This window comes from Sus scrofa, chromosome 15, assembly GCF_054392235.1.
Source record: "Sus scrofa isolate SSC_HxYL_T2T_F1_AM1 chromosome 15, Sscrofa_HxYL_maternal_Yorkshire_Landrace_v2.0, whole genome shotgun sequence".
NCBI lineage: Eukaryota > Metazoa > Chordata > Mammalia > Artiodactyla > Suidae > Sus > Sus scrofa.
The window spans coordinates 154,391,769-154,414,911 of NC_139397.1; the positions used below are offsets into that span (position 1 = coordinate 154,391,769).

At 55.5% G+C, this 23,143-nt stretch overlaps 1 protein-coding gene across 50 annotated transcripts in view; it reads left to right on the plus strand.

The window, feature by feature from the left end:
• Positions 1-23,143, plus strand: part of FARP2 (FERM, ARH/RhoGEF and pleckstrin domain protein 2) — an 83,754-nt gene that overhangs the window by 19,639 nt on the left and 40,972 nt on the right. For all 50 annotated transcript variants that reach the window (XR_014830358.1, XR_014830357.1, XR_014830366.1 and 47 more), the window contains 5 exons: positions 14,667-14,771; positions 16,226-16,268; positions 18,157-18,235; positions 19,615-19,712; positions 21,358-21,472. Coding sequence is in view for 15 of the 50 variants with exons in the window: in XM_085000820.1 (XP_084856946.1) it covers positions 14,667-14,771; positions 16,226-16,268; positions 18,157-18,235; positions 19,615-19,712; positions 21,358-21,472 (440 nt within the window). In the remaining 35 variants the exon portion in view is untranslated. The remainder of the gene's footprint in view (positions 1-14,666; positions 14,772-16,225; positions 16,269-18,156; positions 18,236-19,614; positions 19,713-21,357; positions 21,473-23,143) is intronic.

Sequence of the window (23,143 nt, forward strand, 5' to 3'; positions counted from 1 at the left end):
AGTTTCAGATGCCGACCTTCTTGGCCCAGCTCCCCACATGGAGCCACCTCCTCGAGGGCGACACTTGCCCGGGCGTCTCTCCTTCAGGCCTCCCAGGCTCGGCCTGCTCGCCCCATCCTGCGGTCGGCTTCCTTCTCTCTCCCGAATGACGAACCACGTGGGGCCGGCCAGGACCCTCTGCCACTGCTGTCTCAAGTCTGGGGACAGCTTGCTCGGGCCCACCCGGACCTGTGACCCGGCAGGATGACCTCCGAGCGCGTCCCTTCCTGCTGGGCCCTGTGGGCACACGCCCCGTGGCCTGTCTGCCCACGCTGGTCCCTGAGCCCCAGGCTTCCTGAATGTGCCGGAGTGTGTTCTGCAGGTGAGCACGGGGCTCGCGCCCCCGGATGGTAGACGCTGTGCTGCTGGGGACAGTCTGTGGGTGTCACTGTGCGCACCTGCGCGGCTGACACAGCGCAGACGTCCTGGTGGCAGGCGGTAGCCCCCCCAGGGCGGCGCTGGCTCCGTCCCGTGCCCTGCACCGCACCGCGCTGCCAGCCGGCCGGTGTCTGCGCCGCTCTCCCTCCCGCCCAGCAGCGCCTGGTCCCCCGGGGTCTCTCTCTTCCCCGCAGCGTCCACAGGTGCAGCTGCCCCATGCAGGCCGGTTGTGGACCTGGCCCTGGGGCTGTCTCTGTCCTGACCACGGCCGCCAGCGGGCCGTGCCAGTCTGCCGCCCCCTCCTGCAGCCACCCCGCCTCGGTGGGCCTCTGACGCCTGCCGCAAAGTGGAGTCACCAGGAGCACCTTTAAAGCAGGAGCCCTCAGCTGATCTGGGTGGGACCTCACCCCCCGCCCCAGCCTCCCACTCGCTGGACAGCGTCAGGCCCTCCTGCCCCAGGAGGCACGGCCTCCTCGGGCCCCTGCAGCATCACTTCCGCGGGGATTTTTGGTCTGGCTGGTGGTGGTGGTCGTTTTCGGACAGTGTCCCCGGCTCCCGGAAGCGGGTTGGCGGGGGTGCCGTTCTCCCTCCTTTCTCGAGCCTTCGCGCGTCCACGGGCGCGGCGTCTCATGCACATCCTTGGGGCTGGCGCCTGTGCCCCCATCCGCCCGCTCCGGGGAGGCTGCCCGCCTATGGGCCCCTCGAGGGCCCTGCCGCGAGGACCAGCCAGGACGCACGGCGCTTCAGCTTCGGGCCTGGAGGGCGCTCCTCTGAGGCCTCTCGTCTTCACGCAGGAGAGCAGAGTCTGGCCGCCGCAGCGAGGCCAGCCGGCCCGCAGGAGACAGAACAAAGCAGGGAGGGGTCGCATTGTGGACACGCCCGCAGATGGGACACCCTCCCCTCAGGCGCGTCCGAGGTCCGTGGCGGGCCCCCAGGCGGAGACAGAGGGAGATGTGCACCCAGGGCCTGGGACTCTGGACCAGAGCCAGGGCTCCGGCTGCTGCTGCTGCGGCCCTTCTGTGCACCGCTGCGCTCGGGCTGCCAGTGTCAGAGGTGCCAGTTGGTGGCCAAGGAGGCGGCCTTTTAAACCATCCTGGTCCTTGGCTCCGGGGCTGTGGTCGTCATGGCTTTTGTTTTTAGCGAGCTCTTGACTGGTCACAGAGAGAGACGTGAGCGACATCCGAAGGTGCTTCCAGACTGTTGGTGCTGGAACGTTCTTTGCACATGTGTTATGCTCTCGTGCGTTTAACTTGTACTTCATATAACACAGCTTCATTTTGCCACAGTGGCAGAGAGGGTCCCAGCCCTACTCGAGGGCTTTTTCCAATGTCAGTGACAGTCAGAAAGAACGTCCTGGGGCCACTGTCTCAAACCGCCCTGGGTTGGGCCCTTCTCTGAAGCCCAGTGTGCACTTCTGTCACAACTCCATGGATGAACCAAAGAGATCCTTTTCCAAAACAAATTTAAGGAGTTCCTGTCGTGGCACAGAGGAAACAAATCCAACTAGGAACCATGAGGTTGCGGGTTCAATCCTTGGCTTCGATCAGTGGGTTCAGGACCCAGCGTTTCCGTGAGCTGTGGTGTAGGCCAGCAGCTATGGCTCCGACTGACCCCTTGCTGGGGAACCTCCATGTGCCACGGGTGCAGCCCTAAAAAAGCAAAAAAAAAAAAAAAATCATAATGAAACATACGTTTTTAGTGTTTCCTTTGTAGATATTTATAATGTTTCCTCAAAATTAATATTTTTTTGCCTTTGTTTGGCTGACTGATATGTGGCCATATGCTTTTTTGCATCTTTTGATATTTGAAACTGGTAAAGTCAAATTTTTGTAGCAGAAGAAAAGCCTTTTTTTTTCCGAAGGAATTTTCAGTTAAGACAACTCAGAAGAAGCTTAAGGCTCTAGACGCTGCTGTCCTTCTGGAAAATATGCTGGAGTGTGAGCTCTTTTAAATCAAACGTTAAATCAAGGGTAGTCAGCTTTGAAGCTGTTTGCTTCCGGCTTAGACCTGCATCAGTTGTACATCTTTAAAAACCATATAAAGTAGTGGGAACATATCCTAAATGGAGCTGGGAATCCAAATTGTGTCATGAAGTGAAACCATAAATTATACAAGGTACTAAGAGACAGCTGAACTTGGTAGCGTGTTAACGTAAAGAATAAAGACGTCTTGGAGAGACTCTTGCTGCAAGCACAGGCTTCTACAAGTCTTCAGTTTGTCCTTTGGTGGAATCAGGTGAGAGCAGAGACCTCAGAACGCAGTAGGAGAGTAAACTGCTTTTGGAAGATTGTTACTGTGTAAAATTCTAGAAAACCAAAGTTTTCATTGCTATAAATTTTCTACAGTTTAGAAATTGATGCTGTTATTTTTAATTATTCAAATCAACTGGATTTATAAAGTAAAGTGTTTTGTGCTGGTTTTTTTTTTTTTTTTGCATTTTCCACCCTAGAAAGTTTTTTTTTTTTTTTTTTTTTAATTATAAAATTGGAGTCCCCGTTGTGGCTCAGTGGTTAACAAGTCCGACTAGGAACCATGAGGTTGTGGGTTTGATCCCTGGCCTCGCTCAGTGGGTTAAGGATCTGGCGTAGCTGTGGCTGTGGTGTAGGTTGCAGACGCGGCTTGGATCCCGCATTGCTGTGGCTCTGGTGTAGGCCAGCGGCTGCAGCTCTGATGAGACCCCTATCCTGGGAACCTCCATATGCAGCGGGAGCAGCCCTAGAAAAGGCAAAAAGACAAAAATAAATACATACATAAATAAATTATGAAATTAATACACGCTCAGAATAAAAAATTCAGTCAGTTCAGCACAGAGGGAACAAACTAAGGCGTTAGTCTCCTGCGTTCCGAAGTGACATCCCGATCAGCCTCCAGGCCGGGAGTCTTGTGTTGGCGTGAGCAGCACTCGCCGTCCCGTCGCACGGGTCCGCTCCATCCCGCAAGCCTTTCCCTCCTGCAGGTGCGGGAGTGAACCTTGACAGCGCGGGGTTGGTACGGCTGACGAGGAAGCGCGTGCTTTCTCTTGGTCTCGGTGGCTTTGGGGCCGCAGCCTGGCCGTGCCCTCTGTAAAGCCCGTGCCCCTTCCTTTGCGTCGCTGCTGGCAGCACATGGCGGTACAGGAGGCTGCTGTGGGTTTGGCGCTTTCCTCCCCTGTTTGCAAGTCTCCTCTCTAGGCTGAAGACAGGACGGCTGCACACACCGGGGCCTGCGGTTTCCAGGGCCTGCGGCCGAGCCCTCTGGGGGCTGGGAAGGTGGCTGGAGTAGGAGTTGGCCGTAGAGTTGGAGTTGGAGTAGGAGTTGGCAGTAGAGACGGGCCACTGCCGGCGGCCGAGGAGAGACTACAGATACGGAGCGGGAGCTGCGCCAGCCGCCGCGCATACTTGGAAGAGGCTTGGACCCTGGCGGTGGGGACGGTGGCTCTGGTGCCCGGGACCAGGCTGCAGGCTGGACGCTGCCCGCGGGCAGGGCTGCACCTTGAGCGAGAGTCTCAGGAGGGCCCCCCCGGAGGCTCCCGGCCCGTCAGAGAGGAAGGTCCACAGGTCCTGTCCCAGGACCACCAGGCCCGGTGGAGAGGGACGGGCTTGGAGCAGAGAGCCATCGAGTAGGCGGCCAGCGCGCGCATTTAACAGGGCCCGGCGGGAGGGTTCAGGCTGTCCTGTACTTGAGGGGGAGCCACCATAGAAAGAGCTGGGGCACCAGCACACCCATGCCTCGCAAGCTCATTTATGCCCCCGTCTGCGGTCGAGATTGGGGTCCAGGACCCTCTGTGCGGGGATGCGAGCCAGAAGCTTCTGGAGCAGGGGATGCAGCACGCTCTTCCTGCTCTCGGACCTGACGCAGCCCCTTGGGCTTAACACGCAGCTGGAGGTGGACCTCGGACCAGAATTTTAGGAACATGTGAGAACCTCGGATTTGAAAGCGTACACCAGAGTGAGTGCGAAACGCCCATCAGAAACGCCGTGGCCTTTCTCTCTCTTTTTTTTTGCTTTTTAGGTCCACATCCTTGGCATATGGAGGTTCCCAGGCCAGGGGTCAAATCATAGCTACAGCTGCTGGCCTACACCACAGGCACAGCCATACCAGATCCCTGACCCACTGAGCGAGGCCAGGGATCGAACCCACATCCTCATGGATCCTAGTTGGATTCATTACCACTGAGCCACGACGGGAACTCCAGAAATGAGGTAACCTTTCAAAGCATCTGGAATGAATGGAGCCAGCTGCCTCTGAGCCCTCGAGATGACTTTTGTGGGCTAGTATATTGTAAAAGGAAATTTGCGGTTGATCTAATTATTAGACAAGAAAACCCTTAAGTAACGAAGCGACGAGTGTCATTCGTAAGGGAGGAAACGTTTTGCAGTTTGTCAGAGGAGCTGTCAACGGGCCGTGAGGCCCGCCAGTTTCAGAACAGAACCAGGCGTTTTTGAGAAGAGCGTCCCACTGCTGGGGACAAAGAGCACTTTGTTAGCCAAGCTTCTGTCGCCCAGTGTCGTCCGGACAGAGTCTTCCCCAGCACCGTTCCCGACGTAAATGGTCGGCAGCATGCTTCGTGTCTGAGCTTGGAGAAGAGCGCTAATGGTGCGACCAACTGGGAAAATGGAAACTGAACCGAAAAGTTCAGTTTTTAACCTAAATTCGCGTGCGCACCATGTTCTTAGTGCCGTTGCCCCCCCAGCCCGGGTTTGGGGGGGAAGTCTGGGTCCTCACGGGTCTGTTGGCTCAGGCAGCGTCGACCGTCGGCCACTCCGCTGGGCGTGAATGCGGAGCACGGGGCCGCCCGCGGCGCTGGTGCCAGACGCGGCCGACTCTTCCTGGCGGCTGGGTCGGGTCGGGTTGGGTCGCGTCTGTCCTTAAACAGCCTGCCTGCCGTTGGTGCCGCTCTGGGCCGCCTTGCCCGCCGCGCAGGGCGGCTCTGCGGCACGGGAACAGCCGCTTCTGCGGCGCCCAGAGCCCGCGCAGCCTCGGCGCCCAGTTGGCGGGTTTTCTCGAGGCGGTAGATTGAACCCCCGGCGGGGGCTGCAGCCCGCGCCCCGCATCGTCTGTCCTCTTGCGCTCGGACCCTGGGGGCTCCGGTCCAGCGAGCGTCCCTGGTGTCACGTCGGCCGACTCCTGCTGTTTACTGCCCCCTGCGGAATCCTCTCCTGTCCAGCGCCCGTTGGTGTTGCTGCCGTTTTCCTTGCCCTGTATCGTCTGACTTTTCCTCGTGATGGCCGGGCCCGAAACACGTGCCGGCTTTAGGGCCTCTGTCGGACTTTCGAGTTACAAAGATCTCCTAGCCTCCGACGTGCCTTTCTCCTGTCTTCACAGTAACGTCTGATGTACAGACGTGTGTGATTTGCGGGCAGTCCAATGAGTTGCTCACTCTTCTATAGCTAGTGCTTTTTGTGTCCTGCTTAAGAAACAGTTGACCTACCGAAGCTTGACTGTTCTACCTTTGTGATATTCGTGTTCACATTTGCGTGCGGCATGAGGTAGGGGTTGGTGTTCGCTGCTTTCCACCTGGATGTCCGCCTCTTCCGTCGGCTGACTGCCAGTGTCGTGTAGTTTCGGGTACGGCAGAGTGCATGAGTTATGCATAGACACGTAGCCATTCTCTCCCCAGTGGGTTCTCGCAGAACCTTGGGCGGAGTCCCCTGTGCTGCGCCGGAGGTCCTTGCCGTCTGTTGCGTACCTGGTAGGTGTATGTGTCAGCGCCTTCCTCCTCATGAGTCCCCCTGCCCCCGTTTCCCCTGTGGTAACCATAAATCTGACTTCAAAATGGTGAGTTTGTCTCTTCTTACTAAAAAGTTATCTTCTGTCATTTTTATTCGATTCCACGTACAAGTGACACGGTATGCTATTTGTCTTTCTCTGATGACACCGAGTATGACGGTGTTTCATGGGTTTTGTGGTGGCTGAGTAATACTCCGTTGTGTGCATGGACCACGTCTTCTCAAGCCAGTCCTCTGTCGAGGGGCATCTAGGTTGCCTCTGCGTGTTGGCCATTGTGATCATGGGATGGGTGCATCTTTTCCCGTTCCACTTTTCTCCAGAGAGGCCCCCTGGAGTGCCATGGCCAGGTCATATGGTAGCACTATGTTTAGCTTTTTAAGGAACTTCCTTGCTGTCCTCCGAGGTGGATGCCCCAGCTTACGTTCCCACCAGCGGTGTAGCAGCCTCCCTTTTCTCCTCACCTTCTCCACCAGGTATTGTTTGCAGATTTTTGAGGATGACCACTCTGACCAGTGTAAGGTGATACCTCATTGTGGTTTTGATTTGCATTTCCTTAATAATTAGCTTTGTTGAGCATCTTTTCATGTGCTTTCATGTGCTCATGTCTTCTTTGGAGAAATGCCTGTTTAGATCTTCTGTCCATTTTTTTGGGGGGTGTCCTTTTGTCTTTTTTAGGGCTGCATCTGCGGCATATGGAGCTTCCCAGGCTAGGGGTCAAATCAGAGCTGTAGCCACCGGCCTGCACCACAGCTCATGGCAACGCAAGATCCTTCACCCACTGCGTGAGGTCAGGGATCAAACCCGCAACCTCATGGCTCCTAGTTGGATTCGTTTCCACTGCACCCCATGACAGGAAGTCCCTCTTCTGTCCATTTTTGATTGGGTTGTTTTTTTTTTTTAATGTAAAGCCGAATGATTGTATGTTTTGGAGATTAACCACTTGTCAGTTGCCTTGTTTGCAAAGATTTCACCCCAGTTCTATGGGTTGTCTCTTTGTCAGTGGTTTCCTTCCAGGGTCTTTTGCGATTCCATGCAGATTTCGAATGTTTTGTTCTAGTTCTCTGCCGCATGTCGTTGGTGATTTGATGGGATTGCCCTGAATCTGTAATTGCATTCGCAGGGTTCACTTCTCCAGCCCACGAGCTCGGTCTAGCTTTCCGGCTGTCTGCGTTGCCTCTGGTTTCTTGCGTCCGCGTCTCACAGAGCAGAGGACTTTCCTGACTCACCGGAGATTTGCCAGCGGCGCCCCAGTGCCCCCGTTCTTCACGGGTGTGCCCACAAGGACGGGCTTCTTCAGTGTCATTCGGGGCACTCCACGTGTCTGACCCTCCTGCCCGGTCCCCGCTTGGTCGCACCAGTGTCCGTCGTGACCAGGGCTGGAGCTGACAGGCCTGCCTCTGCGCCGTGGCCCGTGACCCTCACGATCTTGATGTTTCTGAAGATCACGGAGGTTATTTTGTGGCCGAGCCTCAGATTGACCTTCTGATTGGATCCAGGTCATCTTGGGCAGGTATTCTGGCCTGAATGTGTGTCTCCCCGAGTTCGCGTGTGGAAACCTGGCCCCCACAGTGATGGTGTGCAGGTGGTGCCTCGTGAATGGGCTCAGCGCCCTCCCGCAAGAGCGCCTGGGGAGCCCCGGCCCCTTCCGCAGGTGAGGACCCCCCTGTGCCCGGGGAGCGAGCCCCTCCCGCCCCACCCCCAGCACCTTGATGCTGGACACGCAGCCTCCGGACTGTGACGACCCAGCGTCTGTTGAAAGCCCTGCAGCCTACGTTTCAGCAGCCCGAACAGAGGGAGACTGGGGGTCCGGGGACGGCCCGGAGCGGGGCCGGCCTCACGGCCTCCTGCTGCGCGGCACACGTGTCCACCGTGTCCGTCTCTGGGCTGTTCTCTGACCACTGCGGGCTTCCCAGGGAGGGCGCTCTTTTCCGTGTGGAATTTGTGTTAGCGAGAGGGACTCCAAAGGACGTTGGGTGTCGGTGTCTCACTGCTCACTGAGCTTGCTGTGTATCTGTTTAGTTCTATCCACACGGACTCGGGGACTCCTGTGCAGCGGGTTTGCCCCCACCACACCCTGGATTTGGCCGGCGGGAGCTGCCCCTGCGCCCCGCTCAGAGTCCCCACCTCTCTGCAGGCACTTCCTTGTTCTGTGGCTCAGCGTGTCTGGGCCCCCCTTGGTCCGAGGCCCTCTGGCAGAAGAGCTGGGGGCTGTGGCCCTCTGTGCCAGGTCCGCTCCCCATTGCTCTGACATCTGTCTGGGCTGCGGTGTCTGCCCGCACCGCCCTCCCCTCCACTCCCACCCACCCCTTCACCGCCTGCCCCCCCCCCCCAGCAGGTTCTGACATCCTGCACTTGGCCCTTAGGTACCAACAGCCCCCTCCCCGACCCATCCTCAGGCCAGGGATCAGACCCAAGCCACAGCTGCAACCTGCGCTGCAGCGGCAGCACCAGATCCTTTAATCCACTGCACCGGGACGTGGCGGTGCGGCAGAGGCTCAAACCTTCGTCCTAGCGCTGCAGAGACGCTGCCAATCACATTGTGCCGCAGCTGGAACGCCATACTCCATTTTTTAAAGTTCTGTAGACTTGAAAAATAGGTTAGTACACATGCATGGTAGAAATTTCAGGAACCATAGGGTGGTGTGCAGTGCATGGCTCGGTTCTCTGGAACCAGCCTTCCTAGTGAGCCGTGCCCCTGGCAGAGAGCCTGGGCACCTGCCTGAGGTTCACACCTGCTGTTCGCAGGTCTCCATCTGAACAGCCGCGGCACTCGAGCGGTTCTGCTCCCCGCCCGTCTCCCTGGACAGTTCGTCTGAGAGGTCTTCTCGTTTTAGTGCACAGAGAACAGCTCCGTCTGACTGCTCCAGTGTCCCTGATGTGCCAGAGCTTGGCGGCCTGCCCTGTCCTGTCGATTTGGGGTGTGTTTAATCATTTGCAGTAGAAGCGTTACTGTAACAAACATGGTTCCGTAGACGTGGCCTTGCACCTGCGAAATGCACGCTTTTAGAGGAGGGGCTTGAAGAGAACGGCATGGACGTGGAAGCTTGGTACGTGGGCAGCCTGCACAGAGGCGCCCAGCTCCTCCCGCTGGCCCACGCTGCGGCTGTCAGAGCCAGCTCTGCCCCTTGCGTGGGCAGAACAGTGGACTCTCAGTGTCATTCCGATTTGCATCTCTCTAAGCGTGAGCGCCGTGACCCTCTTTTGTGTGTTCAGACGTCATGGAGGTTCTTCCGTTTTTGTGAACAGCCTGCCCTTCTCCCCATTTTTCTATTCAGCTGCAGTTTGGCCTCTTCTGGAGAAATCGGCCCTTTGTCTGTGCTGTGAGCTGCAAAAGCGTTTCCCTGTTTGTCTTTGAAGACGTGTTTGACTTCACAGTGTTTCTTTCTGTGCAGGCGACTTCAGTTCTGTGTTGTTCCATCACTGCGGTGGCTTTTAGCTGCTGAAGGGACCAAACCGGCCTTTTCCCCACTCGGCACATAAAGCGGTTTTATCTCACTGCAGCCCTTAGATGAGGAGATGTATCCTGTTTAGATGCGTTGCTCGTCTGGAAATGGTGGTGTGAGATAAGGGTGCAACCTGGTTTTTCCAGATGGATGCCCAGTAATATTTTTTGAATGAGCCGTTTTCTGCCCACTGAGTGACTTGAAGTTGCTGGACCGGACACCCCGCCAATCGTGTATATCAGGGTCTGTGTCTTCACTTCTGACTCTGTTCCGCTGATTGGCCTGCGTCGACATGCGCCAGTGCCAAGCCTCGTGGTCTTTCAACAGCTTGCGTATCTGATACGGCGAGACCTCTCTTTTCTTTTTCAGAGTTTTCTTGGCAGTTCTGGGATTTAAAAGATGGCTGACTGTAGAATCAGCCTGCCGGGCCCTCCGAGGGCCCGCTGGTGCCTCTCGGGCTGCGTGGAGTCTGGGGTAACGAGGACGATGAGTGCGTCTGCGGGCGCCTCTCTCCGGGAAGGGGGCTGCCGTTTCCCTCTTCCTCTGTTCGCTGGCTCTCTCGCTCTCTCGTCAGTGTTTTAAAATTCTCTCCGTACAGCTTTCTCTTGGTGTAAGTTTATTCCAAGATACTTCTGCTTTTTTACGGTTTTATTTTTTCCACTATAGTTGACTTACAGTATTTCAGCTTTTCCACTGCTTCCCTTGGTGTAAGTTTATTCCAAGATACTTCTGCTTTTTACGGTTTTATTTTTTCCACTGTAGTTGACTTACAGTATTTCAGCTTTTCCACTGCTGTCACGCATGTGGTTGGTTTCTTCCTTTTCGTCCTGAAAACGGTGGGTAGTCGTGTATGCGAAGGCCGCTAGTATCTGGGTAGTCTTCCCCCGTCACCTAGCTTGATTTCATCTTTTTTACGACAGCTCTCTGATTGCCGGCCTTGGGTTTTCCGAGTATGTTTTCCCCTCTGCCAGCAGTGGCGTCTCGCGTCCTCGTTTCCAGTTCTCACCTCCGTTCCTTTCTGGTTCGAGGTTGGCATCACTCAGGGCAGAGTGTGCCGCTGGGGCGGCCGCTGTGTCTTGCTAGAGGTTAGGGAATCGCATGCCTCTCTTCCCGTTTCACCAAGGATCGAGCTTTCTGCACCACACAACAGGTCCCTGTGGCCAGTGAGTCCACACACCCCGTGTTCTGTGACAAGCCACGTGGGAAAAGAATCTGAGAAAGGAGTGGATGTGCGCGTGCGTAACTGAATCGCATTATTTTATGGCAGAATTCCTCACAACGCTGTAAATCAACCACTTCGATAAAACTAAAAAATGAAAAAAATGGCAGTTCCCATCGTTGTTCAGCTGGTTACAAACTCGACTAGTATCCTTGAGGATGCAGGTTCGACCCCTGGCCTCACTTAGGGGGTTAAGGATCTGGTGTTGCTGTGGCTGTGGCGCAGGCCGGCAGCTACAGCTCCTATTTGACCTCTAGCCTGGGAACCTCCCTATGCTGTGGGTGCGGCCCTAAAAAGAAAGAAAATAGATGCTCCAGAGTTCTCTTGTGGCACAGTGGGTTAAGGATCTGGGGTTGTCACTGCGGCAGCTCGGGTCACTGCTGTGCAAGGGTTTGATCCCAGGCCCAGAAACTCCCACATGCCGTGGGTGCTGCAAATAAAATATCAAAGAAAAAAAGGAATTGAATTTGATCAGATGCCTCCTCAGCATCTCGGCATTCCCAGATTTTGGGAATAACCATGGGATCTTTTTTCTGCAGGCCTATTAATAACATGTGATGATAAACAGCCCAATATCATACTGAACTATCCTCTCTTTTTGAATAATTTGACTGGGTTAGGGTGTGTCACTCATTCTGTTTTCCCAAGATGACGTTCGCTGATATTTTGCTTAGGATGTTTTCACTGATATCCAGAAGAATGAATTTTTCTATTAGGGTGTAGGGGGTTGTTTGGAGTTTGGGGGCTCTTTTCCCTAAATAAATGTAAGGGACACCCCCATATCAGTGTCACCTTGGATTTTACTTTAAATGACTTTGGAAATGTCTGTTCCTACATGGTTTGTGAGAACGACTGTTTGTGATAGTTTTGTGGGGGTTAATTATGTATTAACAGCAAAGTGATACACAGCAAAAAGTTCCTTTTGTTACCTGAACATAGGATAGTAATCAATTTAGAAAGCTTTAGTAGCTCGTTCTAATTCAGGGACTTAGGAGTTCCCATCATGCGCAGTGGTTAATGAATCCGACTAGGAACCACGAGGTTGCAGGTTCAATCCCTGCCCTTGTTCGGTGGGTTAACGATCCAGCGTTGCAGTGAACAGCTCGGATCCCGCGTTGCTGTGGCTCTCGCGTAGGCTGGCAGCAATAGCTCTGATTAGACCCCTAGCCTGGGAACCTCCATATGCTGCGGGAAGTGGCCCTAGAAAAGGCAAAAAGACAAAAAATAAATAAATGGATAATTCAGGGACTTAGATGTCGTGTGTGTGCTCACTCAGGTCTGTGTACACGTACGGGACGTGGGCGTGTCTGTTCCTGTGGGGCTGGGACGTCAAGTGTGCTCGTGTCCATACGTGTATAGTATGTAGGTGTGTATCTCTGCAGATGCACATGGAGTTGAACGTGCGTCTGTACCCAGACCGAGGGCTCCTCCCCAGGCGTTGGACGCTGCGGTGGCCGTGGCCGCGGACATGCCTCTGTGTGGCGCACTCGCTCTGGTTGGCGTCCCTCAGTCCCCGGCAGGCCTCCTGGACCCTGTGGGTAGAGGGCTTGGCCAGCTGGTGGGTGGGCTCCGTGGGGCTGTTGAGCTTCCCACCTGACTGCACACAGGGGTCGGGCAGTTGACTGGGGGCTGCGGGTAGCAGGCAGTGGTGGCACCAGCCTGGGGGGTGGGGTGGCTGAGAACCAGCTCCAGCCTCAGATTCATGCTCAGGCCGAAGCGCACCGTTCAATGACCGCATCCCGTGATGGCTGGTGGAGTCACGGGCACGGGGGACGTGACAGATGGCGCCTTGGCAGGTTCTGGAGGCGGGGGTGCAGGCCAGCTGCAGGGGAGGCCTGGGGGCATCCTGCCTGGGTAGCCTTCCCGCCCCCACCTCCAGGCCTAGAGCGAGGGGGCTGCCTGTGGGCCTGGGGTTGGGGGGGCAGCGACAGGATGGCACAGGGCAGTGATGCAGCCCAGGGGGTGTGGGATGCTCCACCGTCTGGGCACGTCCCCACCGCTGACCAGTCCCAGGCCGTTTGGGGCGCTGCGTTTGGACGTGGGAGCTGTGTCGCTGGCCTCTCTGTCCCTCCAGCTGCTCGCCGTGGTGTCATCTCTGGGCGCCTCCTCGTTGGGCCCAAGGGCGGCTGTTATTCCGCAAACGACGGTGCGTGGCCTCTCCTCGAGGTCCCCGAGGGGGGCCCTGCTGCTCCGGCTTTGCCTCTCCCCATTTCAGTGGCAAAAATAACGTGCACGCTTCTGGTGAAAGATGCAGCTGTTAAAAACTAAGAAGGTCACGGCTGCGGCAACACTGATCGGCCTCACCGCCTGTCCCGCCTGGACCGGGCGCGGCCTCCAGGTTGAGGGGGCGGGGGTGCTCGTGAAGCTGAATCGGATGGCCTAACTGCCTAGAGACGGAAACCTCTTTTTCTTGACTAAACTGTAGTCCTGGACTTTGCACAGAGTTCTCGTGCTTTTTAAGGGTGCGCAGGGCTCCCGCTGTGGTGCACGGGACCCGCAGCGTCTCGGGAGCCCTGGGACACAGGTTCGATCCCCAGCCCGGCACAGTGGGTCAAGGATCTGGTGTTGCTGCCGCTTCGGCTTAGGTCTTGACCGCAGCCCAGATCTGGTCCCTGGCCCGGCCTAAAGGAAGAAAAAGGGTGGGGCGTCGTTTTTAACTTGTGGGCACACTGTTCTCTGTTTTAGCAACTCTGCTGCGTCTGTCCTTGCGTTTTCTACTCAACCCTGTGCGGCTGTTTCAGATCATCCGTCAGAGGAGGTGCCAGAGCAGAGCTGCTGGGAAGGGTGCGTGTGCACCTGTGAGCCCCCCCACCCCAAGAGGTTTCAGGCTCCCCCAGGAGGCCCCCTGCCACGTCCTCCCAGCAGTGGGACGACAGCCCCGCCACTCACAGTGCCGGCGCCATGCCCCCCCCCCCGAACATCACAGCCCTTTTGATGGGTGAAAACGACGCCCGCCTGTTTAAGCTGTCCTGCTGTCAGAGGCTTTTTTATGTGCCTAATAGCTTTTGTATGTCTTCGCCCAATTCACGTGCGCAGTGTGAGACAGAAATCATAGTTTTCCATGTGCTGCTAGGTGGTAACTTGGCTCAAATGTTTCTCCTCAGGAGGTTTTCGTTCTACTTCATCCGATCCGTCGGTTTCCCTTTGTGCTGTGCTCAGGGAGGCCGTAGAAGTGCTCTCCTCCGCTCTGACTTTCGGCCGCTGGAGTTAGTGCGAGCCAGGGAGCCACCTCGTTTTCCTTCTAAACGGAGAGCTGAGCGCCCCGCCCCGCTGACCAGCACGCAGAAGGCGCCCAGAGGTCAGGCGGTTCCTCGGGGTCCTGGGTCCTCTGCAGACGTGGACCGGGAGACTCCACCGTCAGACTCCTTTGATAAAATGTTTACTGAACCCAAGTGCTTCCAAAGAACCATGCCCCAAGACACAGGGGATACGGCATCGCAGCGACTCTAAGCTTTATTTTGGCGTCCGTTTCTGAGCACGAGGAGCCTCGGGCTCATTGACTCGCTTTGTGACAGTTTGTGAGCTTTACTAGAAGGGAAAGTGAAGCAAGAAATTAGATGTAGTAACGTCACAGGGCGTTCCCATCGTGGCTCAGCGAACCCGGCTGGTGTCCGTGAGAACGCGGGTTCCATCCCCGGCCTCGCTCAGTGGGTTCAGGATCCTGTGTAGCCGTGAGCGGTGGCGGAGGCCGGCCGCCGCAGCTCCGATTCAGCCGCTGGCCTGGGAACGTCCACACGCCGCGGGTGCAGCCCTAGAAAGCCATGTATTTGTAATAGTTTCACATGCAGGGGGTGACTTTATACCACAGAGCTTGTAAATCTTTCTTGTTTAAGGTCTTTTAATCCTCCTCATGCTTTTTCTCACCTGTCCCATCTCAGCCTAAATGCACCGGGCAGACGCTGCTGACGCAAGTGTGGAAGCGTTTGAATCTGATAGAATGTGACTACTTTGGCTTGGAGTTTCAGACCCTCCAGTCCCGCTGGGTATGTACCCTGAGCTGCTGTCGGGGGCTGGGCCCCGGGAGTGCTGCGGCGGGGGGACCCCGAGGCTCTGCAGGAGTGATGCAGGCGGGGCGCTCTGCCAGGGGCGGGTCGTTGTCATCACGGCTGTGCTGCTGAAGCGTTTTACCAGCGGCTGTGGGAGCTGCATTCCCTTGTCTAAGCCTGAGTTTGCATCCTCCTACCTTCTAGCCCCCCAGTGTGTGCCGAGGAGACCCTCTCTTCCTAGGCTGTGAGAGCAACCGGCAGCGCCTCCTGTGCCGTCATCATTTCAGGAGTGCACTTTGAGCAAACTACCGCCTCTTACCTAAGAGATGAGCCTTGAAAGCGTGGAGCCTTAATATTTATGGGTGGAACTGTTTTAAAGAAACCAGGTCAGGGAGTTCTTGTTGTGGTTCAGCGGGTTAAGAACCTGACTCGTATCCACAAGGATGCAGGTTCCATCCCTGACCCCGTTCAGTGGGCTAAGGATCCAGCGTTGCTATGAGCTGTGGTGTAGGCCGCAGACTCGGCTTGGGTCCCGCATTGCTGTGCCTGTGGTGTAACAGGCAGATGCAACTCTGATTCCACCCCTAGCCTGGGAACTTCCATATGCCACAGGTGCTGCCCTAAAAAGACCAAAAAAAAAAAAAAAAAAAGAGAGAGAGAGAAAAGAAAAAGAAAAAAGAAAGAAAGAGAAATCCTGCAATTTGGAGTAAAAATTATATCATTTCACCAAGTCTTCATTTTATCAATTACAAAATAAAATGTTATTTCAAAAGGGGGGGGAGCGTTCCCGCTGTGGCACAGCAGAAAACAAACCCAGCTAGTATCTATGAGGACGCAGGTTTGATCCCTGTCCCTGCTTAGTGGGTTAAGGATCTCAGGTTGCCATAAGCTGTGATGTAGGTCACAGATGCAGCTCGGATCCCGCATGGCTGTGGCTGTGGTGTAGGCGGGCAGCTACAGCTCCAATTCGACCCTCAGCCTGGGAACGTCCATATGCTGCATGCGGAGCCTGAAAAAGGCTAAGGAGGGAGAGGGAGGAGGAGGAACCAGAACCACCCATGAGCGCAAAGCTCAGGTTAGAGCTCTGTCCCCTCCTGGCCTGTGGTCCCGCTCCTCAGCCTGGGTTGGCAAAGGCAGCCGTGCCAGAGACTCGTTTGTCCTCGAAGGACACCCTCCCCCCAACGCACAAGCCTCGGGGTCCATTCTGGGCAGAGCAGCAGTGGGTGTGGACTGGGCTGCAGCGCGGTGGCTTCCTGACGTGCCCCCCCGACCCCCTCCCAGAGCCACTGGCCTGTCCCCTCAGCTGGTTTCCTGGGGTTCGACGGGAGGCTGAAACCGTCCTGCCTCAAGTCCCTCTACCTTAATTATAAATAGTTCTGTGTTTTGTAATGTACTTATTAAACAATGAAGCGAATTAGTGGATTTGATATCTTTTCTTAAATCCTCTGTAGGTTTGGCTTGAACCCGTGAAGCCTATCGTTAGGCAAGTACGAAGTAAGTCCTTTTTTACTCTTTAAGAGGTTCATTTACCATGCCCTGTTCTGTTTTGTTCCTTTTTTGTTCCTTTTCCTTTTTAGGGCCACACCTGCAGCACATGGAGGTTCCCAGGCTAGGGGTCCAACTGAAGCTGTAGCCACCAGCCTACACCACAGCCCCAGCAACACCAGATCCAAGCTGTGTCTGCGACCTTCACCACAGCTCACGGCAACGCCAGATCCTTAACCCACTGAGCGAGGCCAGGGATCGAACCCGCAACCTCATGGTTCCCAGTCCAACTCGTTTCCGCTGCACCACGACAGGAGCGCCATGCAGTGCTCTGCTCTGGACGTCCAGGTTCAAGGCACGTTCAGATGGCCATTGTCACTCCGGGCAGCAGTGACGGGATCGCCAGCAGGTGGACCTGGACGTCCCTTTGCTGCTTCGTGTCAAACTGCAGGGAACAGAAGCAAGCACCGGTCTCACTCGGCTCGTTCCGCCTCAGCTGCCGCACATTTGGGACAAAGAAGAGGTTCTGTTCAGTGTTGCTTTAATTCGTGGCCAGTATGCACTCTTGAGTATGCAGTTTCTGTGGGACGAAAAGGCATGAAATAGGCAGTCGCTCGCTGTGGGAATTCATGTGTGACTTTTGGGGGTGGGTCGAGGAGGAGGAGGTGAGGCAGGAACCTCTGTTCCCCAAGAAGCCCAGGGCTTCTCAGCGCCTCAGATTTTACCCACGCAGTTCTTACTTTCTTCTGGTGAGAATTCCATGGCTAGGTTATTATAACGTCAGTAAAATGAAATTCGCAGGCGAGCTAATATTTTATGCCTTTTCTTGACAATAATCAGGCTGCTCTAGTTCAGTGTGAGTGAGGATAACGTTTTTCTTTCACTAAAGTATGTAAGAATTTCAACAATAATTTGGTCTGGGGAGTTCCTCGGTGGCTCAGAGGGTTAAGGATCCGGCATCGTCACTGCTGTGACGCAGGTTCAATCTCTGGCCCAGGAACTTTCGCATACCTTGGGCACAGCAAAAAAAAAAAAATGGATTTTTAAGTTATTACTGCTACAAATAGTAGAAACACCTTAACTTTTTTAATCCTAAAATATAAGTAGGAATATATTTTAAGATTTTATTGTATAGTTTCCTACTTGTTTTTAGGGTCTATTTTAGTAATTTCTGCTTAATGAGAAAGTTTAAAAATTTTTCTTTGGTACATGTGACTGGTTCTTAGGACTCATAACTTCATGCCTAGGAAGTTTCTTACTGCCTCTTACTTGAAAAGATTTGCTTAACAGTCCATTTGAAAGTACTCAGCAGATTAGTATCCATGAGGATATGAGTTCAATCCCTGGCCCTGCTCACTGGGTTCAGGATCTGGTGTGGCCGCAAGCTGTGGTGTAGGTTGCAGGTGCAGCTCAGATCTGGCATTGCTGTGACTGTGGTATCAGCCTGCTGCTGCGGCTGCAATTTGGTGCCCAGCCCAGGAACTTCCATATGCCGTGTGTGCAGCCATAGAAAGAAAAAAAAAAAGTGTTGAGGGATTTCCCATTGTGGCACATCGGAAACAAATCCAACTGGGAGCCATGAGGGTGCGGGTTCGATCCTTGGCCTCGCTCAGCGGGTGAAGGATCTGGCGTTCCCGTGAGCTGTGGTGTAGGTCGCAGACGCAGCTCGGATCCTGCATTGCTGTGGCTGTGGTGTAGGCCGGCGGCTACAGCTCCGATTGGACCCTTAGCCTGGGAACCTCCATATGCTGCGGGTATGGCCCTAAAAAGCAAACAAAAAAAAAAAGTGTTGCGGGAAAGCCCTGCCGAGTCGCACCGCGGCAGGCGCATCGTGCAGAAAGCCGGCAGACCCAGAGGAGGACCTCGCTTGCGGAGTTTCCAACTTTTCTTTTTACAGGGCCCAAGAGTGCTGCGCTCCGCCTGGCAGTGAAGTTCTTCCCACCCGACCCGGGTCAGCTGCAGGAAGAACACACACGGTAAAGAGCTGCCTCCCCGCCTCTGGGTGCTCGGAGGCCTTCCTCCGAACCAGCCCAATGTCCATGCGAAGCTATAAGCAACGTGTCGCAATTAAAAGAAGCATTTTTGCAGTTGCCTCTTGTTCAGACACAAATGCAGATAGGCTTTGGAAGAAAGGTTCCGTGCCAACCTGAGAATTAAAGGTGGGACGCCTCATTCTTTTTCGTCTTCTTTCCATCCTGGCCTGGCCCAGGAGATTGGCTGTGGTTCCCTGGGCGACGCAGGACGGAAGGTCCTCTTCTCTTTAGGAAAATCCGCATGTTGGCACAGTTCCCTCGTGGCTCGTGGGTGAAGGATCCAGCACTGTCACGGCTGTGCTTCTGGTTACAGCTGTGGTGCAGGTCCGACCCCTGGCCTGGGACCTCCCTTCCAGCAGTCTGAGAACGCGGGGCGTGTCCTTCTGGTGAGTTTAGGTGACGTGCGAGTACACCCAGCATCTGTGGAGGGATCCTGATTTTACGAAACAGCGTCAGCTCTGTGTCTAGAACTGAAAGTGGGTCCTTTTAACCCACACGTCCATAGCAGGCCGTGGGCGTCGTTCTGCATTGGTACACACGTCTGTGGTCTGATTTCTCAGCTAGTCCCATATGGATGCATATATTAATGCACAGCTAGGTCATCCCCAGTGTTTCCCTGTTATGGAGCTGTAAGTAGATGCCCTTGTCCACATAGCGGGGTGAAGCCTGGACGTATTGGTGTGAGAAGAGTTCACAGAACTGGGACGGCTTCGGCTAAAGGGTGTGCTTGTTTGCGTTTCGGGAGAGGCCTGGGGGAGTTCCCTGGTGCTCCAGCAGTTAGGACCCTCACCAGCGCTTTTACTGCAACAGCCCGGGTTCAGCCCCTGGTCTGGGACCTGAGAACCCACCTCCAGCCCCTTGGGTCAGAGTAGATAAGTGAATAAAAAATGAATTTAAAGAGCGAGAAGACGGTAGCACCAACAGCTCACACCGGAGCGTGCATCCAGCGAGTCGCTGAAGCTGTCTTGTCACATGGTGCTTCCGGAGCGCGGGTGCTCAGTGGGCAGTTGTTGGTGGAGCAAACACACACACAAACGTTGTCAACCCCTCTCTGTTACCTTCTCACCGGTGCTGTCACCCGCCCCCGTTTCTCGGAGCCCAGCCAGGAGCAGAGGCTGCCAGCCACCTTGACAGGCCGTGGCCGCGTCTTCCCTGGCGCTTCCTGCACTTGCCCACAGCCGCGAGTGCGATCTCGTGTGTGCCACAGACGTGCCTGAGTCGAGAGCCCCCTGGAGCTGGGGGCATGGTGTGTGTGTGCCCGGGCCGACTCGGGCAGTCCGTGTGGCGCGGCGGCCTGACCTCTGCGCCTGGCCCCCCTCTAGGTACCTGTTCGCCCTGCAGCTTAAGCGAGACCTGCTGGAGGAGCGGCTGACCTGCACGGACGCCACGGCGGCCCTGCTCGCGTCCCACCTCCTGCAGTGTGAGTGCCCACGGGAGGCTGTGTCCGCGGCTTTTCTGTGAGCTTGACCTTGTCTCAGAACAGAAAGGGTGTTGGTTTAGGTCGTTGGGCTTTCACGATCCCTGTTTTTTTTAGTTTTTTATTTTATTTTTGTTGTCTTTTTACCTTTTCTAGGGCCGCTCCCGCAGCATATGGAGGTTCCCAGGCTAGGGGTCTAATCGGAGCTGTAGCCGCCGGTCTACACCAGAGCCCCAGCAATGCGGGATCCGACTGCGTCTGCGACCTACACCACAGTCTTGGCAACACCGGATCCTTAACTCACTGAGCAAGGCGAGGGATAGAACCCGCAACCTCAGGGTTCCTCGTCGGATTCGTTAACCACTGCGCCACGACGGGAACTCCAGCGATCACTTTGAAAGTGTGCGAAATGAAAGAGACACTGAGGGAGCTGCTGATGCGGCTCAGCAGTAATAAAGCCGACTAGGATCCATGAGGGTGCGGCTCCCACCCCCGGCCTCGCTCAGCGGGTTAAGGAGCCGGCGTGGCTGTGGCTGTGGGGCAGGCCGGCAGCTGCCGCTCTGATTCAGCCCTGAGCCTGGAAACTTGCATAGGCCTCGAGTGCAGCCGTAAAAATAAAACAATTTTCGAAGCTTTATTGACGTGCGGTTGCTGCACGGGGTTGCGATTGCCTCTGCTGTTCAGCCCGGTGCCTTAGCTGTACGCGTCCCACCTCCGTCTGTCTCAGTCTTGCCCATAAAAGTATTTAAAATACAGTCTCCTCAACAGATACAGTCAGGACATTATCCTGGTCACTGTAGTCTTGAGACAACTCTCAGATAAAATATGATTTTTTTTTTTTTTGCTTTTTTTTTTAGGGCTGCCCCTGCAGCATATGGAGGCTCCCAGGCTAGGGGTTGAATTGGAGCTGCAGCTGCCGGCCTCCACCACCAGCCTACGCCACAGCCACAGCCACGCAGAATCCCAGTCGCGTCTGTGTCTTCCACTGCAGCTCAGGCAACACTGGATCCCCGACCCACTGAGCAAGGCCAGGGATCGAGCCCGCATCCTCATGGATGCTGGTCAGATTCGTTTCTGCCGTGCCACGAGGGCCGCTCCAAAAGTGATTTTAAACACAGCAAACACGGTAAAGGCGCAGCTCAGTGTGTGCGCCCGGCGTCAGTCGTTTCCCTCCAGGACGCGGAAGTTCTCCGCGTGCCTTCGTGTGCCTCGGTAGCACAGACATTTGGAAAAGTAAAAGCAACCTGTTGGCGATTTAGGGCGTATTTACTACAGACTTAGGGTCACCGTTTCCCCTTTAATTGAGCGCTCGCATGGCAGGTGCTCGCAGCTTTTAACTTAGAAGTGAAAAGGAGGAGCTCCCGTCGTGGCGCAGCAGAAACGAGTCCAACTGGGAGCCATGAGGTTGCGGGTTCGACCCCTGGCCTCGCTCAGTGGGTCAAGGATCCGGTGTTGCCGTGAGCTGGGGTGTGGGTCGCAGACGCTGCTCGGATCCCGCGTGGCTGTGGCTCTGGTGCAGGCCGGCAGCTACAGCTCCGATTCGACCCCTAGCCTGGGAACCTCCATGTGCCGTGAACGTGGCCCTAAAGAGACCAAAAAAAAGAAGACGAAACAAAAGAAAATGACCACTGTCCCTGTCTCACCTTAGCGGAAATAGGCGACTACGACGAGACGCTGGACCGGGAGCACCTGCGTGCCCACGAGTACCTGCCTGGGCAGGAGCGTGCCCTCGAGAGGGTCCTGCAGCTGCACCGGCAGCACGTGTGAGTTGGCAATGCTCCCGGGTGGGGAGGGGCAGCTGCCTTGAGGGGGGCCTTGGGGAGCCTTTGGGGAGCTTTTCTGGAAGGAAGTGAGGGGCCCTAGGGTGTCGAGGAGAGCAGAGAGGCATGGGCCGGACGGGCTGGTGGCCGACGGGCCTGGAGGCTTGTCTGCTTGAGGCGGGCACAAGGAGAGGGTTCTGGGGGACCAGCCACCCTGTGGGGGACCGGCCTGCGAGGTGCAGGTTCATCACATCCAGGAACGTCCTGTAGGTAGCGCTCTAGGCGTCCCCTTCACACCGCCGACGCACTGAGGTCACTTCCCCTGTGCGACCATCTGCTTTTGCACACGCGGTAGTGCTCCCAGTGCTCTGGGGCCCTCGCAGGCTGGCACGGGGTGGCGTGGGCTGGCAGGAGGCGCAGACGTGGAAGTTACAGTTCATGGGCTGCAGTGATGGGCAGGCCCACTGTATGGGAGTGGGGTGGGGGCAGCGAGAATGGAGAGGGGCGGCGGGGGCGGGGGTATGAACAGAGGCCTGTGGGGCCTCACAGCACCTGGTCCCGGCCGTGGAGGGAGCAAAGCATGTCCACACACGTGACTGCATGTTCATGTTCACGTGCTTGGTGTGTCCGTGTGCAGGGGTGCATGAGCACACAGGTGTGCATCTGAAGGTGGCTGCTCACACACCCTGGCAGCCAGTCTGGAGGGAGGAGCTTGGCAGCCTGCTTTTCAGGGAGCAGAGGTGGCTCCTGCGGGGAAGCAGGGCCTCAGCTCTGCCCCAGCCCCACAGCCCCAACCTGCCACCCTCATCTGTCATAGTCGTGAGAAAACTATTGCACATTTTAAATTTTTAAATCATTCTTTGTGTAGTTTTGTTTTGTTTTTGCCATGCCCACAGCATGTGTAAGTTCCTAGGCCAGGGATCCAACCCATGCCCCAGTGACAACATCAGATCCTTAACTGCTAGGCCAGCAGGGAACTCCTTTGCATAGGTGTTTAAAGGACAATCAATTAAATTAAGGACAAATAATTCAAGATAAATTTCTTACATAGTTTGTAATTTCCTTCCTTGACCCCCTGGGAACACCCTCGTAGTCACTGATAAGACACTGAAGAAGCGTCTTTCTCGACTTCTGCCGTGTTTCTTTTGGATCTTTGAGATCCCGGAAAAAGGAGCGGAGCTAGTCTCTCCCTTCTTTCAGGAGGCTGGAGCAGAAGACCACAGACTGGGCGGCCTGTCGACCAGACATTTATTTCTCTCAGTTCTGGCCGCAAGTTCGGGTTCGGGGCAGCAGCAGATTCGGGTCTGGTGGGGCGGGCTCACCTCCTCCCTGTGTCCTTCCACGGGGGAGGTGGGGGCCTTCCGGGCCTCTGCAAGGTCACTGACCTCATCCGTGAGGCCCCCTCCAGATGCCCTCACCTGGGGCTGGGCTTTAGCATGTGAATTCTTGGGGGGATGAAAAATTCAGTCCATAGCATCCTGCCCTTGTCCCTTCTCACGTGCAAAATAGGTTCATTTCACCCCACCGCCCGCAGGTCGTAACTCATTCCAGCATCAGCTCTAAACTCTAAAGCCAACAACACAGACAAACAGGAGAATAGACCGTGCTCATGGATTGGAAGGATTAATTTGTTAAAATGGCCATAATTTGCAAGACAGTCTTCAGATTCATCAC